At 37.6% G+C, this 19,861-nt stretch overlaps 1 protein-coding gene across 1 annotated transcript; it reads right to left on the bottom strand.

The window, feature by feature from the left end:
* Positions 1 to 2,776: 2,776 nt before the first annotated feature.
* Positions 2,777 to 13,218, bottom strand: LOC141397922 (probable cytochrome P450 4s3). The gene is made up of 4 exons (XM_073974862.1): positions 12,876 to 13,218; positions 5,180 to 5,636; positions 4,388 to 5,097; positions 2,777 to 4,266 (listed from the first exon to the last, which is right to left on the bottom strand). Exons 1-4 carry the CDS (start codon positions 13,024 to 13,026, stop codon positions 4,109 to 4,111), a joined length of 1,476 nt encoding a protein of 491 aa, XP_073830963.1. The 5' UTR covers positions 13,027 to 13,218; the 3' UTR covers positions 2,777 to 4,108.
* Between the last annotated feature and the right edge of the window lie 6,643 nt (positions 13,219 to 19,861).

Below are 19,861 nucleotides of genomic sequence, written 5' to 3'. Positions count from 1 at the left end.
AAGAGAGAATACCAGCGAAATCTAGACGCAAATATTGTCAGCTTTTCAGAAGATAATCAAATTTGCCTAAACGACATCTGCGAAATAATATATAAATCTGCTACAAATGTATGTGCTCGTAAAAGTCATTTTGAGCCAAAACAGAAATGGTACGATCTAAATTGCAATAAGGCAAGACAAAAAAGTTTTAAAATGCTAAAAGTATATAGAAGAACAAGGGACCCTGAGGATAAAGCACGATACCTGGCAGAAAAACGGAAATATAAAACAGTATGCAGCAGCAGAAAATCAGCTTATTATGAAACAATGGCGAACAAGATTAATACTATAAAACAGTCAAAAGATTGGTGGAAAATGGTGAGAGAATTGCGAAATCAGCACCACGTTATAGGCTCAAATATCAGTCCAGATTCATTCAAAAACTATTATGAAAATCTATTAAATAACTCCCAAGTAATAACGATGATTCACTATGCACCACCATTTATAAACGATACGGATCTAGATAGACCATTTTCAATGTCTGATTTAAAAAAAGTACTTGCGAACGCTAAAAATAATAAGGCCCTTGGAGAGGACAGGATACCATATGAATTTTACATAAATGGCACGGAGGATTTTCATAGGCTTTTATTAAGGACGTACAACAATATGTATTCGAACACTACACTTGATCCTGTGTTCAAAAAATCAATAATTTTCCCGATACACAAGAAATGCGATCTAAATGAAGCATCAAATTACAGAGGAATCTCATTTATGAACTGTGCAGCAAAACTATTCATGGGTTTAATAAATGAAAGATTGCAAAGGTGGGTTGAGAAACACGAAATTTTAATCGAATATCAAGCTGGTTTTCGGAAAAATTACTCAACCGTAGACAATATTTTCAATCTTGCTTCAATTGTTAAACTTAAACTAGCGGAAAAGAGAAAGGTATATGCATTTTTCGTAGATTTCAAGGCAGCGTTTGACAATATATCGAGGCAAGCATTGATCTACAAAGTATATCGTATGGGTGTATCGTATAAATTGGTCACAATGATAGAAAAAATCTACAGCAATACTTTGTCAGCAATATGGAATGGAAAGGAACTATCAGATTATTTTGAAACCACACAAGGAGTAAAACAAGGATGTCTTTTGTCGCCATTGTTATTTGCGCTTTACGTAAACGACCTGCATGACTACGTTGAAGGTGGATTATTTGTGGAAAGTACTAATATCAGACTACTATTATACGCAGATGATATTGTGCTTCTAGCCGATGATATACTCGTACTACAAAAAATGATCAATAGATTAGAAAATTATTGTAAAATGTGGAGCCTGGAAGTCAACTTATCCAAATCAGAAATTATGGTTTTCAGGAATGGAGGCAGACTAAGTCAACATGAAAAATGGATATATAAGAACTCCGAAATAAAGATTACGAACGAATTTAAATATTTGGGAGTGACATTTACCCCTAAAATGACATTCTATAAACATGTAGAAAAAAGAAACAATGATGCAAAAACAGCAATAAATGTAACCTGGAAACAGTTTATGAACAGATCTGATATAAAACTCAACTTTAAATGGAAACTATTTCTAGCGGCATGCAGATCTATACAAACATATGCTGCTGAAGTGTGGGGATTCGCCTACTTCGATGAAATTAATACGTTACAGAGATATTTCGTAAAACGTTTATTGCGAGTACCAAGCTTTACACCAAACTACGTATTAATGTTAGAAACTCAAATAGAAGACACGCAACTTTATACTTTGGGCTTACACCAAAATTATATAGGCAGAACACTGTTTCGGTACACAAATAAACGACTGGCGAAAATGCTGGCAGAAGTTGAATTACACAGAAAAACATTCTGGGCAAAGGAATTGGGCAGTTTAAGCCAAATGTTTAACCTAGAATTATATCACGCAGTGACATCCATAGGCGACTGGAACATATTTTGTAATAATATACTAAGTAGTATAAATCTCCGAACGTATGGGGAAAGATTGTGGAGAAAGGAAAATAATCAGAGTCTACGTATATACAAATATCTTGATCCAAACCGAGCATCTCTATACCTTAATGAACATTACTCATACGAGAAGATCGTATGGATTTTTAAAGCACGCAGTGGCATGATACCCTTAGGATACAACAGTTTCGAAACCGAAGACTCAAGAAAAGAATGTAACCTCTGTAACAGCCATGAAATCGAAACGTTACAACATTTTATTGGAACTTGTCCAGTTCTTCAAGAATTCAGAGTGATGATATTTCAAAAACCAATTCTAGATGATGATGCAGTTATCAATATTCTCGATGGCCAAGGTGAGGATGATTGGGATAAACTAGTAAGATACCTGGAAATATGCTATAAATACCGTCATTTTCTAGTAAATGAATTTTATTAAATGTACATTGTACTAGCATACGACAGACGTTCAACAACATTGTCGTACATTTTAAATACTTCTTATATTGAACTTTTGCATACATACTATATTAAACTTTAAAAAATGGATTGTTATATTATAAGCAAATATTTGTCAATAAAGAAGTGCTACAATACAAATACATCGTTCCTGCCCAATGTAGCTAACTAGTTGATATGCATCAACACCTTATCAGAGTTTCACCTCCAGTCGGCTCGTTCGACATTATTATTCCTCAGCTGGTTGGTTGGTTACTAAAAATGTTTGGTATATGTCAATAATTTGGTATAGCTCCACATTACGGACATACATATTTTGAAGCAAACTCGTGATACAAAATCAATGCATTTTATATACGGCATAATTATTGTGTTTGGTTTGGTTTTGTAGTTGTAGTTGTTGTTGTTTTTTTTTTTTTGGTCAGTGGCTGAGGGTATGTCCCCGTTAGCACAGCTGACTGATACTTTCTTACTTGTTAATTGTTGGGATTTATAAATATATTTTATTGTTTACATTTTTTAACTTAGACATATAGCCTACTACTTATAATAACACTGTGATACAAATGAGGACAAAAATTTTTTGCAGGATTTCTGATGCACAAATTCGGTTTTGTGGGAGTCCATAGAAGACGAAAATTCCTTTGGTTTCTTTGGGTCACTTCGGGTTTTGATTTTATAACGGTAAATGTTGTGAAAAATGGGCTTTCTTGGATTTTCAACTTTAAACGGACATTACTTCTTTTTTCCGCAACCGATTTGCACACACTGTCTTTCATTATAAAGGGGAGAGTAATGCATTTCGAACAAGCCATAGATTTTTAAAATCGGTTAACAAATGGCTAAGTAATAGTGGTTTAAGTGTGACAAAAACTCATTAAAAACAGTAAAATGTTTTTCCTTGTGCTCTAGGCTGCGTAAATGACATCTAACAGTACAATTATTTACTGTTAACAAGTAGGAAATTTAGTTGGCTTTCGAAAATGGGAAAAACCAACGAAATCGGTTGAAAAGTGAATGCGTTATGGCATTTTTTGTGTTACAACTTTTTGGTTTTTTTCATATTTTCCTTTATAAAAGATGGGTATCTTAGCATGTATGATTCTAATTGTCATTATCCTGCTTAACAATTACGCACAAGGTATCAATGTTTTGTAAAGGAAAATATGAAAAAAACCAAAAAGTTGAAACACAAAAAATGCCATAACGCATTCATTTTTCAACGGATTTTGTTGGTTTTTCCCATTTTGGAAAGCCAACTAAATTTCCTACTTGTTAACAGTAAATAATTGTACTGTTAGGTGTCATTTACGCAGCCTAGAGCACAAGAAAAAACATTTTACTGTTTTTAAAGAGTTTTTGTCACACTTAAACCACTATTACTTAGCCATTTGTTAACCGATTTTAAAAATCTATGGCTTGTTCGAAATGCATTACTCTCCCCTTTATAATAAAAAGCAGTGCGTGCAAATTGGTTGTGGAAAAAAGAAGTAATGTCCGTTTAAAGTTGAAAATCCAAGAAAGCCCATTTTTCACTACATTTACCGTTATAAAATGAAAAACCGAAGTGACCCAAAGAAACCAAAGGTATTTTCGTCTTCTGTGGACTCCCACAAAACCGAATTTATGCATTAGAACCCCTGCAAATTTTCACTGTAGCACAGTGTAATCTAAAGTCAGTTACGTGACTTTAGGCGGATTCTAATACCATTACCACTTTTCAAAACTAATTCCGGCAAAGGATTGGGTGTAAAGTTTTTAGCTGGTAAAAATTCGAAATTACGCAGGAGGTAGGACAGAGTACATTTTAATTCCAGCATTGCGAATTTTTGACCTGAAAGAAAATAAAGCAATATGACATTTATTAGAGGAAGTTACTTATAAAATATCAGAATATATGGAATAAAATTTGCTGCTGATGCTAATGATTTTATTACTGATTTTCCATTACTCACCAATACAATTACGCGGTCCAGCACTAAATGCCACAAAACTGAACGGATGCAGATTCTTATCCTTCTCTAAAAATCTTGTTGGATCGAATTTTTCAGGTTCAGGAAAGATGTTCTCATCACGATGCGCTAAATATGATAAAATACTGATATTACAGCCCTTGGGCAGAGTCAGCTTGCCAACTTGTAAATCTTCTGTTATAGAGCGGGCATATGTCGGTACAGAGGGATATATACGAAGCGTTTCTTTAATAACAGCTTCCAGATATGGCATATTTTCTTTTTCACTGCCCTCCATTGCCTTACACTCCTCATAGGCCTGATGTTGCACCTGAGGATGTTGTGATAGCAGATAAATTGCAAAACTAATTGCTGAACTTGTTGTGTCATGACCCTCAAACATAAATGTATCAACTTCTTCACGTATATCACTATCGCTTAGCTCACGACCTTCCATCTGTGATATCAGCAGCATATCCAAAAATGCGAAACGTTTTTTCTTGCCAATTTGATCGAGTGACTTCTCAGCATCAGACATTGTTTGAATTTTAGCATCTTCCAACATCTGACGTCTTAATTTAATGACACGATTTGTTTCGTGGTGTAATATGGTGAGACAGGCATCACGTTCACGTCCTGCTTGGGTGTATTTAAAGAATGGATTCATTCGTTGCCAAAATGAAAAAGCTTTTGTGTGTAAAATGTGACACATTCTGAAAAAAACAGAATATACAGGAAATAAATGAAAGACTATGTTTAACGTGTCGAACAAACGAAAATGATAATCTTCCTTACCTCTGTACCGCCTTAACATATTCCGATTCCGATTGCATTTGGGCATTTTTCTTAATACCCATGGCGGTTTCGCAAATGACATCCAAAGCAAACAGAGTAATATATGGATAGATATCGAATTCTTCTTCACCCGTACATTTCTCCTGAAGACGATGAGCTAAAATCTTACAATTTTCTTCCATAGGTTCCTTAAATTCACTTAAAATTCGAAAATGAAAAGCTGGTGTTAGCAACTTCCGTCTTCCATGCCATGCTTCGCCACTGCTCGTTAGCAGACCTTTACCCAACCACGGCTCAAGACTGCTATAATTCCTAGATTTATGCAGTAAATTATTATTGCTCAACAACTGTTTCAGATCTTCCGGATCACTGAAGAATACCATTAAATCTCGACCCATCCATATGCGAAAGGTGGGACCATGTTTTGCACGCAATTCCTTAAACCAGTTAAGAATTTCTAAAAAGAAAATATAGAGAATCTTATTTGTTATTCTGGCTTAGTAAAAATAATTTGTATAAAAGACTGCGTATGAGAACTATTTGTTTTCACTGGAAGGTCATGTCAAATCCAGGACTTATTCTATCATCTAATGTATAGTCTGTTCCACTACTACAAGAATCTACTAATTTTGAATATTTTTTTCAATAACATAAAGGAAACCAGTAGGAAAAGACCAAAGTCGGGCGGGCCGACTATGTAATACCCTACACCAGTCGAAATATGTAAAAATGGAATAATTAGTATACATCCCAATACGCAAATTGGAGCCATATTTGGGGAAAATCGTTAAAATACCTAAAATCGGGAGGTACCGTTATATGGGGGCTACAAAAAAACATGGACCTATCTTAACAATTTTAAGTGGCGAAATTTCGTGGCCACTGGGAACCACATATGTAAAATTTCAGCTAGTTCAAGCAAAAAATGTGGCTAAGATCCCTAAAATACCTTAAATCGGGAGGTATCGTTATATGGGGACTATACCGAACCGTGGACCTATCTTGACAATTTTTAGTGGAGCAATTTCGCGGCCATTGATAACCTCAAATGTAAAATTTCAGCTAGTTTGGGCAAAAAATGTGGCTAAGATCCATAAAATACCTTAAATCGGGAGGTATCGTTATATGGGGACTATACCGAACCGTGGACCTATCTTGACAATTTTTAGTGGAGCAATTTCGCGGCCATTGGGAACCTCAAATGTAAAATTTCAGCTGGTTTGGGCAACAAATGCGGCTAAGATCCTTAAAATACCTTAAATCGGGAGGTACCGTTATATGGGGGCTATACCAAAACTTGGACCGCTATAGCCCATCTTCCGACGGCTAAAAAATGGTATTCCCCAATTTTCAGCGAAATCGGTCAACAAATGCGACCTGTATGTTGCGAACGGACGGACGGACGGACGGACGGACATGCATAAATCGACTCAGAAAGTGATTCTATGTATATATATCCCTAGAAGGAACTATGGGTCTATCTCGCTTCCTTTTGTATGTTACATACAAATGCACTAACACATAATACCCCTTACCACATAGTGGTGTAGGGTATAAAAATGTTATCGTAGTAAAAAGTAGTAACTTCTTGCAGTTTCTGGAACAGAGCAGTAATGTCATTGGAAGAAACGATGAGTAAACCCTTCTAACGTCGACGTCTCCCGCAAACAACCCCTGGAAATTTAGTTGCAATGGACACCGAGGTGAGATCGAGGAAATGGTGGAAGAATAAGGAAACCAAGCTCAACAACAACTGCAGCTTACAGCGTTGTGGTGGCTACAATGTACTGGTGGTTACAATGTACTGTCGCTTGAGCCGTACATGGAATGTATGGGGGTACCCGTCAGGTGTGCACCTGCCGTGGTAGAGTTGCTTAAAGTATACATCCCGCCAATAAATAGCTGTAGTCCAAGTTATAGGCCCAATATTAGTCCGCTTTTAGATGGTCATAATCGTCTGGTCTTGGGGGACTGTAATTCTCATCCTGAGTTGTGACATTCGGTCCTCAGAAACGGCCAGACGGGTATAGTGTTGCTGAGCAGAGTTATAGCTCCAACAGAATTAGCGGAGACTGTCATAGTTTGCAGACATAACCATTGTGTCACCTGATCTGACCATCTCCCCATATTTGTCTCTCATCACCTCTGAACGCCGCATTTTCATCAATCATGGGAAAGCTAAATGGCCGAGTTACAGAGAGTTCACTAATCCGCTTCAGAGATCTATCCAACCCTTCTGATGTTCAGGTAGTAGAAAGGACGTTCCCGGACATCATCACTGCTGCAGTGAGACCAAATTTCTCAGCGGAGTAGATGGGATTATGAGGTCGCCGTGTCAGTGACCCAGTGACCCCAGAGTCAGAGAGCTGATACTGGAAGTTAATAGGTTGGTTGGTTGCAACATTGGAGTCAGAATAAGTGAAATGTGGACAACGGTCCAGTCACACTCATATCCTGTAAAGAAGCTAGGTAGGACCTCAGTCTCGTTTGGCTACGTCACCCTATCTGCCTTATCCGAAGAGGGTTGCAAGTTATTTTAATCAGAGCTCCGATTTACTTGCGAGTGAACATTTGGGGGGAGGTGGTAATTTTTTGGTGTAGGTGGGGCAGGTTTTTTTTTCAGGGTGGCGTAAGTTTTTGTTTGGAGGTTGGGAGGAAGCAACTTGCCTCCCTCAATTTGCTCGAATTCGAGAAGAGTTTGACTCGCGAGTGGAATTCGAGCGAGTATTCGGAGCTCTGATTTTAATACACAGTTTGTCGAGCATCCTGGGTGTGACAGGGCGAAGATAAGGGCACTACGTGGGATAACATCTCTTCCTGCAGGGGAAGAACCTTCACAATTTACCATGGATGATGTTGCGAATGAAGCGTCTGGATGATCTAAAAGTTGAGTATCTCACCAAAGTTCTCTACCTGTCGTTAGCCACCCACATCGTTCGCGAAGTATTGTAAATAGGCATGGTGGTCCAGGCATGGATGCCAATAAGATTACGTAAGATTACATAAAATCTTTGTTATAAGGTGCTTCAGTGAAAAAAACTCAAGCTAATTTGAATTTATCTGATTTATGGACAATTTTTTTGAAGAAGATATATGATTGGGAATAAACATTAGAGCTACATGTTATATCCAAACGGATATATCTCACTTTTTCTCACTAATTATACCCTCAGCATTTATGCTAACGAGGCTATATACACTTTCATACGAGCAAAATGTGCCTCATCGAAATAATGGTTTTAGACCCCAAGTATGTTTGGACGAAATGTGTTTCAGACAATTTGGAGTTGATTTAGCCATGTCCGTCCGTCTGTCTGGCTGGAGCGCACGATAACTCTCGAACGGATCAACCGATTCAGTCCAAAATTTGGATTTCGTAATATTTTGTCCAAACTTAGTTTAAGTTCGAAGATGGGTTATATCGGTCCACTCCTTCCGGTATTTCCCCAACCAAAGTTCGAAAATGTTTGGAAAATTTGAGCGCACGATAACTCGTGAAGGAATTAACCGATTTTGCACATCGTGAAATTTCTACCAGATTTAGATTATGTTCCAATATGGACTCAATCGGCCCACTCCTTCGTATGGCTCCCACACAAAATTTCGGAAAAGTTCAGTTTAGGACCTGCTCTCGAATCGTTTTGATTTTTATTGTAGCAACTTGTATCCACTGCCCCCCATACGATGGTATAAGTTTCATCAGGGGCAAGTCAATACCTCCTGAGAAAAACGGTAACAAAAGGTACAAAAAAACCCTATGACACCGTGTGTAGTGGTTGGAGCGCAACGGATTCGTCGATTCGCTCCAAAATGTGGCCTTCGTAATATTTTGTGCAAACATAGTTTAAGTTCGAAGATAGGCCATATCGGTCCACTCCTTCAGATACCTCCCCCAAAAAGTTGAAAAATGTTCGGAAAAATTGTGCGCACGATAACTTTTGACGGGAGTGACCGATTTGGTCCATACTTTACACATATATCTAGCAGATATAGACCAGGTTTGAATATGGACTATATTTGTCTACTCCTTCGGGTACCTCCCACACAAAATTTTGGATAAATTCACTTTAAGACCTGCTCTTGAATCACTTTTGTTTTTGTTGAAGCAACTTGCCATCGCTGACTCAATTACGACGGTAAAAGTTTTTTCAGGGGCAAGTCCATACTTCTTGAGAAAACAGACCGAAAGTTATGAAAAAAACCCTATGGCACCACATGTAGTGGCTGGAGAGCTCGAACCGATTACTGCGTTCGTCCACACTTTGGATATTGTAATATTTCTTCGAATGTTAGATGAAATTCGAAGGTGGTGCTTATAGGTCGACTCATTGCGGTACCTCCCCCACAAAAGTTCGAAAATATTCGCTAAAATGGTACGCGCCATTTCTCATAGACGTAGCAACCGAGTTTGTCCAAATTTGCATCTCTAAATATTGGCGAAACTTAGTTTATGTTCAAATTTGGGCCCTATCTGTCCAATCCTTGTGGTACCACCAGGTACACAAATGTTCAACATGTTTGTGTGGTTAAGGGTCTATTCGAGGATCCTTTGGACATTTTTACCTAAGGTTTTCCTAGTGGCCCTGTTTACAGCAATATTATGTTTTTCGTAGGCTAGTGTGATAAAAAAGCTCTATCTATCTATCGATCTATCTATCTATCTATCTATCTATCTATCTATCTATCTATCTATCTATCTATCTATCTATCTATCTATCTATCTATCTATCTATCTATCTATCTATCTATCTATCTATCTATCTATCTATCTATCTATCTATCTATCTATCTATCTATCTATCTATCTATCTATCTATCTATCTATCTATCTATCTATCTATCTATCTATCTATCTATCTATCTATCTATCTATCTATCTACCTATCCGTGCAACAGGAAATAATTTTGAGAATTTTTTTCATTTCATACATTTTTTCAGAAAATATGTTTTTATATCAATTTGAGAGTGAGCTTTTTTATATTTTATATTTATGGAATAAACGTTATTTAATGATTAATAGGCAAAAGTTCTTTCATCCGTGCCGCCCTGAGTACTGCAACAGGTCGAATCCTCATGTCTTCTGCGGACCATCAACATGGGAAGAAAAATATTCTTCCAGTGAAGCAACAAAATAGCATGCTCTCGCTGCAGTAATTGCTCATGTGTTACCGTGAGAATCATCCTGATCATCGAATGGTGTTCCGTTAATATAAGTGCAACGCGATGGAAAAATATTCAAACCTGTCATAATGCCGCCCTGAGAACAGCCACAGATTGCCTCCTCTTGTCTTCAGTAAGAAGACAATGATTCAGTGATTCAGATTTCAGTGCCGCAACACAACTGATTGCTCCTAATCACCATATGTTGAACCCAGACATGTCGAGGGATCTTCAAGATCTAGACAGAGAAGTCCAGCGTTACAAAAGACCAGCAAGCCTATCAAGCAGATTTAAATAGCATTCAGACTGATGCAGTCGCAGATGCCATAAAGGCAAGGATAGATGACACCGTGAAAAGCAACTACCAAGCATGCGGCACAGGCCCGCATGGCACTCTGCACCACTTCAACTGCGCTTCCAAAATAAATATAAGTTTATTTTGGTTGTAACTTATTGAAAATATTTTGTATTAACAAAAGTAATGGACACGCAAAAGTTTTAGCTAATGACGATTGTAGGAAAGACACTACAGAAAATTACCAATTTTGAAGAACTTTAACTTTGGGATTGCCTTATCAAGATGCAACGATAACCTATGAATTTCAAAAAACGATTGCCAAAAATGAGAATTTGTTTTCTTGAAAACGATAAGATAACTATAAAAAATTAAAAGTATCGGGTTTTTTTCGCATAAACTGAAAAAAAGGTGGAGAGAAAAGTAAAAATTCTCAATTGTTCTTAACTTTGAACAATGTCCGACATTCAAACCTGAATCTATGACAAACGTCGGCGATCTAAAACAAAAATTGAGAGGTTTAGTTTGACAAAAACCTGACGGTTGGACTGAAACGGATTTTTATAACATTTGGCACAAAAGTCACAACCATTGTCAAATATAAGAAAACAAGTAAAAAAGTATCAGTCGGCTTTGCCGACAGAGATATGCCCTCAACCTGTGTGAATTGAAATACTTTTTTTCCCAAAAAGAAGTATGTATTTAAAGCTCAAAAACTTGTGGGGATATCGATAGATAGGACTTTTTTTATCACACTAGCTTACGAAAAACATAATATCGCTGTAAACAGGTTCACTAGGAAAACCTTCGTTAAAAATGTGCAAAGGATCCTCGAACCACACAAAAATGTTGAAAATTTGTGTGGGTGGTACCACAAGGATTGGACAGAATTTGATCATAAACTAAGGTTCGACAATATTTAGAGATCCAAAGTTTGGACCAAATCGGTTGGTACCATTTTAGAAAATATTTTCGAACTTTTGTGGGGGAGGTACCGGAAGGAGTTGACCTATAAGCACCAGCTTCGAATTTCATCTAATATTCAAAGAAATATTACAATATCCAAAGTGTGGACGAATGCAGTATTCGGTTCGAGCTCTCCCGCCACTACATACGGTGCCATAGGGGTTTTTTACAACTTTCGGGCTGTTTTCTCAAGAAGTATGGACTTGGCCCCAAAAAAAGTGATTAGAGAGCAGGTATTGAAGTGAATATGTATATCCAAAATTTTGTGTGGGTGGTACCCGAAGGAGTGGACAATTTCATTTGTGTATAAAAGCTGTAACTCGTATGGGAAAACAGTAAGAAAACACACATGTTTACCTATGTAATTTCAATAAATTTAAAGAAGTGTTAAACGGACTGAACGAGACGGTTTCAAATTATATATGACCGAAATGTGACACTCTCAGGAATCTTTCTGCGAATACGAAACTTTGTTTCAGTCCTTCCCTAAAAGTTCTACTCCACTAAAGTTGGAATTTCACTAAAATATAGTACCTTAATAAAAATAAAATAGCTCACTAGGTGTAAACGTTACGTTTATTTATTAAAACGTTTCTTGACCTACCTAACAAAAACCAATGAACACAATATCCATCAACGCCCAATATTTGACATAATTTTTTTGGTTTTCTTAATTTCAACATTTTTACAACAGAATGACATATAAAAATTAACAATCGGTGACGACAAAAAATTGGGGTTTTGGCCAGGAAAATCGATATTCGAACCATTTTGCGTCGTTGTTATTCCTATCAAAGTAATTAGTTGGTAATTACAGTGAATTACGCTTGTAATTTAAAATTTTTAAAATTGAATAAATAAGTAAGGCTTTGTTAGAACTTTAAGTCAATAATGAAGTTAAGTAATTATTTTAATTTGTCCATAATTTTAATGGTATTAACATGTTCTGAACTTAGTACATATGCCTTGTAAATAGGGTCACAAAACGCCTTCAAAATAAGTAGCATCCAACTTCAATACTGTTTTGTGTCAACAAAGAATAATCCCCGAAGCAGTAGACACGATTTATAGCACCAAGTAAATGTTTAGCACAAGCGAATGTTTATCAGGTGCACCACTTAAGATTGTGCTGACAAATTAAAGATTAAGGTCTAAGTAGTATACATATATTCACTGTATAAATTTTTATTTTGAGGCCTAAGATACCCCAAAAATTTTATCATTTCTTTTAATTCAAACGCTGTATGTGTTTTAAGTTAAACAAAAACACTTACGTCCTTTTTTGGCATTTTCCATAAGTTCACCAATTGTTGGTCCAGGAACTGTTGCAGACCATTTTATCAATTTTATAAATTGTAATATTGTTGGCAAGCATTTTAAAAACACGGCCAATATTGCAAGGCCCACTAATGATAAAGTATTCATTTTTTTGATGATCCGCGTTGATAGAACGTATTACGACACTAATTATCTCACAAAAATCATTAGGTCAATATATTCCGTAACGAAACAACCGCTGGTGTTGACAATTAAATTACTACTAAACCTGTTTGTTTGATGCATGTAAACCGGTCGATGTTTACACATTTCAGAACGCTGCTACCTGCACTAATCTTCGAAATCATTTCGTGTGCTTTATTTATATTCGCTTTGTGAAAGTCTTTCTCTCTCACTCTCGGATCATTTTTATGAAGTTGATTTCATATAATTCTCTTATTCATTTTCTTATCTCTTGTCGAAGAGTGAGTGTTGCCAATACAGTATTAGGTCAATATGTTATAACACTTAAAGACATACAACATAGGATAAAGTGTTCAGATATATCAGTAGAAAGTCGTTTTGTTTCGTTTGAACGACCTAGTTCACTATCTAATTCAATGGACTCCGGTAGTTGGTATGAAACAATTGCGTATAATAGATTTCATATATTCGTTTGTATAAAATCACTCATACCCAAACTGACAATGTTCTGAACTATTTCACTAGATTTAACAACTCGAGTAGAAAGATGCCGAGCGTTCGCCTATAAGAACGTTAAAAATATGTGTTGGGCGTTGAACTAGTAGAGTTGGGCAATTGAAAGACCCAGTTCACAATCTAGTTCAATGGACACCGGTCGTTTGTATGACCAAAATGCGTATATTTAATATCTATCGTTAGTTTGTATGATGTTGCTCATACGTTTTTGAACTAGGACAGTGAACTAGATCGTTCAATTGCCCAACTCCATGAACTAGTAACCCATACCCCCAAAAAGCAACATACTAAGAAACAACAAGTAAAGTATCAGTCAGCTGTACCGACATAGATATACCCTCAGCCTTGGACCTAATACTTCTGACGTCTATAGCGGTTTTTTGAGTTCTTTGGGGCAATTTCTCAGAAAATATGGATTTGCCTGCGAAAAAATGGTACCGTTTAAACTAAGCATTGTGTGGACAACACAAACAAAAAAAAAACATTGTTCCACAACATCCCATATGGGACAAGGGAGACTTCTCTCATATCAATGAGTGCACCCCGATTCATATTTAGCTCAATGATATGGGACCTACTGTTTATCGCCGAGTCCGAACGGCGTGTCCTAAGACACCACTTATAGAGAAGTTTTACAAGGCTGAAATACTCAGGAAATGTCGCCAACATTACTGAGGGGTATTTTGCCACCGTTGAAAAATGTTTGGTGTTGCCTGGCCGGGGAATCGAACCACCGACCTTCTGCGTGCAAGGCGGGCGTGCATACCATTGCACCACGGTGGCATTGTGTGGAAGGTACTCGAAATAGCGGTCCGATAAAGTCGATATTAGGTCAAAAATCGAAGCTGTAATAAATAATACGATGTACAACGTTTGGACCAAATTGGTTTCTCCATTCGAGGGTTAGGATATATTGGGCCATTGGCTTAGGAAGTGTGGACTTGCACCCGAAAAGATTACGCTGAGTAACAGGGCGAGCAAAAAGGACTTTTTGGAAAAAAAATCAAAACTATCGGAGATTAGATTTTAAATTGCAATTTTCCCAAAATTTTGTGTGGGAGGTACCCGAAGGACGGGACCGATACAGTACATATTCCAACCTGATAAATGACTAGATGAAATAATACGATGTTCAAAGTTTGGAACAATCAGAAACTCCCTGCGAGATTTATCTTGCGGATTTGCCATTATAGTTGGTGCCGTCAAGGTTTCATGGAGCATTTAGGCCATTGTCTGAGGAAGTATGGACTTGTTACCGAAAAAAATGTATCGTCGTAAAGGTGGTCGTAAGGACAATCTCCGGAATACAAAATTCAAAATAATTCGAAAGGTGATCTTTCGATATATAAGAACCCTATATATGCCTGAATGTAATATTATCATATGCAAAGTTATGACCAATTCGGTTACCCCCTTTGAAACAACTTTAGCGAAAAAATTGAACCTTTGTGGGGCAGGTATCCGAAGGAGTGGACCAATGCCAAATTTTGGATCCGATCGGTTTCTTCATTCGAGAGTTATCGTTTGCATATGACAGCCAGACAGACAGATGCATGGGCGCACATTGCTCAATCGACTCCAAATTGTCTGAAATAGATTTCGTCCAAACATACTTGGGGTCTAAACCTGCAAACGTTTTAAAGACCATGAATCTGTGCCTGGAATGTTAGCACTCTTTATAGATAAGGTGCAGTTTACGCATTGGCAGATGTACTTGAAAAATACTGCCATACAGGAAATACAATGAAAACATTAAAACCTGTGGTCTCCAGATTCACCCCATTGAATGAAGGACTTTCTACACTGCGACAGAAAGTTAATTTTTTTTCAACAGCAGCTTTATTTGGGCTCATGCTCCCTCTAAAGAGAAGGACAAACAGACCAAAGATATATTTTACGAGCGCTTGTCCATACCATTAAAATTATTCTAGGCAATTTTAATGCCAATATTGAAAAGGAGAACATCTTTGACGGAATAGTCGGAAATTCAGTCTTCACAAGTGAACCATTTGACAATGGTATGAGCCTGATAGACTTCGCAGCGGCAAAAAAGCATGGAAGTTAGCAGTACCAGATTTAAGCATCTCGACATTCATAAGAGCAACTGGCTGTCTCCAGATCGGAAAAGAAGAAATCAAATTGATCAAGTTGTGTTAGATGGAAGACATTCATCGAGCATGTTGGATGTACGATCGTTCTGAGGAGCAATCATACACACAGACAGCAAACATATATTTCTTTGCAAGCAGTCCCAAACATAACATATGCTTTGGTTCCGCAAACAAATATATGTTTGGTGCAAACAAATTATATGTTTGGGTGCAAACAAATACAAAACCAACCAAAATCCACAAAAAAAAAAATAAAACAAACACATGCACCAGTGGGCGGTTACTGAGAGCAAGGGAGCGTAAATTTCGATGTAAAACACATTGAAATGTATGCTCACTTGCTCTCAGTAAGCGCTCTCTGGCTATTTCCATTATATACACACATTTATAAATGGTGGTTGTTTACTGAAAGGCAAAGCAACAACAGACACATAGGTACATACAAAATTCCAAAGAAGTACATAACACACTTTAATAAAAGAAAAACTGAATGAAATAATTTGTAAATAGTCACACTTTTAAAAAGAAAAAAATATGTAGAAACATCGTTGAATGCTTCTCCTTAGTTGTGTAATAAAACACAGTTTCCTCAAAGTTGAAATCATCAACGGGGAATCGGCATCTGGAATCAAATGATTCCATTGATTTATTCACTTACTTTACCGTCTTTACGATGGTATTTAAAAAACTGAAGAAAAAAACAAGATAATTCATACCATTTTTTCTTTTCCTTTTAACAACAAAACATGAAACACACATGTTTGACGCATACACACCACCAAAGCACCAAAGTCCCCTTCATCGCTTCTACGTCTTCTATTATAACATACACACAGCTCTTTATTATAAAACAGCATTTCGTAGCCGCGAGAGAACTGTTGTTGCTCTCTTTGACAAACATCTCTCCCTCCACCCATAAAAAATATGTTCTAACATAAAAAATATGTTGGTACCCAAAAAAATATGTTACAAAATGTTGCAAAGATATATCTGTTTGACACAAACAAATTATGTTTGGATACAAACATATATTTGTTTGCAACCAAACATATTGAATCCAAACATATTTCTAACATATATTTTTCTGCGTATAGACGCGAACCACCACCTTGTTGCAGCAAAGGCATGTAACCGATTAAACCTAGTAAATAAAGTACGAACAGACACAGTACGGTAGTTGGACATCGGTAAGCTACAATCACAACAGATAGTCACAGCATAATCCACTCATCCCAATAACATATTAGCACAATTGCAAAACATTGCCCACCCCATGCAAACGGCCGCAAAATCAATACTTGGGACATAAAGGGCCACTTTACAATCAGTAGCAACATGTAGCGCACGAGAGTGGTATAGGGAGAAAAGAAGAGAAGAGAAAAGTGGAAAAGCGGGGAGTGTGAGAAATCGAGATGTACAGGAGTCAGAATTAAGTCCGAAAACTCTATCAAAGAGTGAAACATCAAACTGATGGCTTTGGTACAGGCACATCCTCCAGTAAAGACCAGCAAGCTAATTTGGCAACAGATACAGACAGCGTGCTCCAGAAATGGAAATAACAATTTTTCTAACTGTTGGTATCCAATACTGGCGAAGACGATGAATATACCAGAAGGTGGTATTCGATGTATACCGCCCGGCCAAGATGAGTCACCCGAGGGATTGTCACCTTAACGCGATGGGGAGGTCTAGTAAGCGTGATGATCCTGATAGCGATGCCGGCGGTAGTATAGCTACTGGTAGGTCCACCCTTGCCGGTAAGGTTGAAGGTGAACGCTGAAGCTAAGAACAATTCACAACGTGGGAAGTCAACGATGGGGGAGTAATATCGAGATACTACTACTACTACGACGGAGGAACTGACCACACCACTACAATTAGCGTCTGTACTCCAGGAGGAGCGGCTTGTGGATCTAACAGCGCGCGTCGGTCTTGCATCAAGCGGCTCGCTATATAAACGTGCACCAAGGTAAGGCAGGATGATGGCTAACAAAAAAAAAAAAAAAAAAAAAAAACCAGCAGCCCCGGTACCATCATAGGACACAGTGGTCTAATCAATCGCTTGCCCGAAACTTACACGATTAATGAAACAATTACAAGAAATATACAAACAAAACTCGCCCAAGTGAAGAAGCAGATGCTGGAGCTTAAAATCGAAATCCTTGGGATAAGCGAAATGCGGTGGTGCAGAGATGGAGAAATGACATCGGCCAATGGAAATATGGTTATCTATAGTGGGAAAGCGGACAAGAGTGAAAGCGGAGTGGGCTTTATAACTTCGAAAAAAAAATGAGAAAGTCCCTACACTCATACAAACCTGTTTCAGGTAGAATAATAACAGCTCGCTTCTACTGCAATATTCGAAAATATGTCACAATTATTCAATGCTACGCGCCCACGGAAGATTCAGACGATTCACTGAAGAATACATTCTACGAACAACTTACAGCAATAATAATCTCTATACCATCCAGAGACGTGCTGATACTGACTGGTGACTTTAACGCCAAAATAGGATGCTCAAACCACGGTCTTGCTCATATAATGGCAAAGCACGGCATAGGCACAAGAAACAATAACGGTGATCGCTTTGTAGAACTTTGTCAGAAATTTCCACACAAACTAATACACAAATATACATGGACGTCGGCAGACGGCAACACACGGAACAAAATAGACCGCGTATGTATACGACGGAAATGGAGAAGTTCAGTGATCGATGTGCGAAATAAACGCAGTGCAGATATTGACAGCGACCACGAGCTAGTGGTAGCAACACTTAAAATAAAACTAAAGAGCGCACTTAAAAATAATAGAGAGCGGACACCAAAGCGGCTTGACGTCGGAAAATTAAAAAACAACGGGAAGAGTATGGAGGTAGCAAACCAATGAAGGATGCAAACACAATCCAACATTACAAGATCATGGGAAGATACATGTCATGCGCTCAAAACCATTGCGAAAAACCACATAGGATACGAAGAGAAAACAGAACGAAAAGAATGGATTTCCGACAACACTTGGAATTTGATCAAAGAAAGGAATGGCTTAAAACAGAAATCAACACAAAACCCGTGGTATATGGAGCAGTATAAAGCCACTGCAAAACTTGTAAAACGCTCAGCTCGTAATGACAAAAGACAATATGCTGAGAAAATGGCCCGAGAAGCAGAGGCAGCGGCTGAAGCAAATAACATGAAGGATCTTTATAAAGTTATAAGTCGCATGACAAATCAGTCACCAAACTATGCCCAAGCTGTTAAAGACATAGACGGAAAACTATTAACCAATGTAGATCAACAAATAAATCGGTGGAAACAACACTTTGAATCAATCAGCAACATTTTTGAAGAGAACGATGTTCAAAGCGATCAAAATATGGAAACAAATCAGAACGACGATGAAACCATTGACGCGGACCCTCCAAATATAGCTGAAATTGCAACAGTGATGAACAAAACATTGCGGAACGTTGAGCGAACCATTCACTACGAACGCGGGGGTGAAACAAGGATGCCCCCTGTCTCCACTGTTATTCGCAATTGTACTAGACGTGGCAATTGATAAAATATGCTCAAAGAAGAAAGGAATAGTTTGGACTTTCCACCGCCATCTGGAAGATCTTGATTATGCTGACGACATTTGTCTCATGTCGCACAAATTCAATGACATACAAGACAAATTAAACGATCTCGTTTTTCACGCTAAAGAAGTTGGCCTAGAAATTTATATAAACAAGTAAAAAAGTATCAGTCGGCTTTGCCGACAGAGATATACCCTCAGCCTGTGTGGTTTGGAATAGGTTTTTTGCAAAAAAAAACTTATGTATTTTGGGGGGTTTTCAAAATTTTGGGCTTATGAACCGACAAAAATATATATTATATTCCATATAATATTCGAAGAAATATTACGATATCCAAAGTGTAGACGAGCTCTCCAGCCACTACCTATTGTGCCATAGAGGGTTTTTTTACAACTTTCAGGCTGTTTTCTCAAGAAGTATAGACTTGCCACTGAAAAAAACTTTTACTGTCGTAATTGAGGCAGTGAATGCAAGTTGCTTCAACAAAAATCAAAGTGATTCAATAGCAGGTCTTAAAGTGAACTTATCCAAAATTTTGTGTGGGAGGTACGGGTTGGAGTGGACAAATATAGTCCATATTCGAACCTGA

This window comes from Musca autumnalis, unplaced genomic scaffold (assembly GCF_047663935.1).
Source record: "Musca autumnalis isolate F117 unplaced genomic scaffold, ASM4766393v1 scaffold_3, whole genome shotgun sequence".
NCBI classification, from domain to species: Eukaryota; Metazoa; Arthropoda; class Insecta; order Diptera; family Muscidae; genus Musca; species Musca autumnalis.
Note: the sequence above shows the minus strand (reverse complement) of the source record. Positions and strands in the feature narration are given on the sequence as shown.

Excerpts from the sequence above, each read along its gene's own strand:
- LOC141397922 (XM_073974862.1), bottom strand. The coding sequence starts at position 13,026 with ATGAATACTTTATCATTAGTGGGCCTTGCAATATTGGCCGTGTTTTTA. Across the intron at positions 5,637-12,875 it reads GGAAAATGCCAAAAAAGGAC|AAATTCTTAACTGGTTTAAG; the intron begins GTAAGTGTTTTT and ends TTTTCTTTTTAG. Across the intron at positions 4,267-4,387 it reads TGGACCGCGTAATTGTATTG|GTCAAAAATTCGCAATGCTG; the intron begins GTGAGTAATGGA and ends ATTTTCTTTCAG.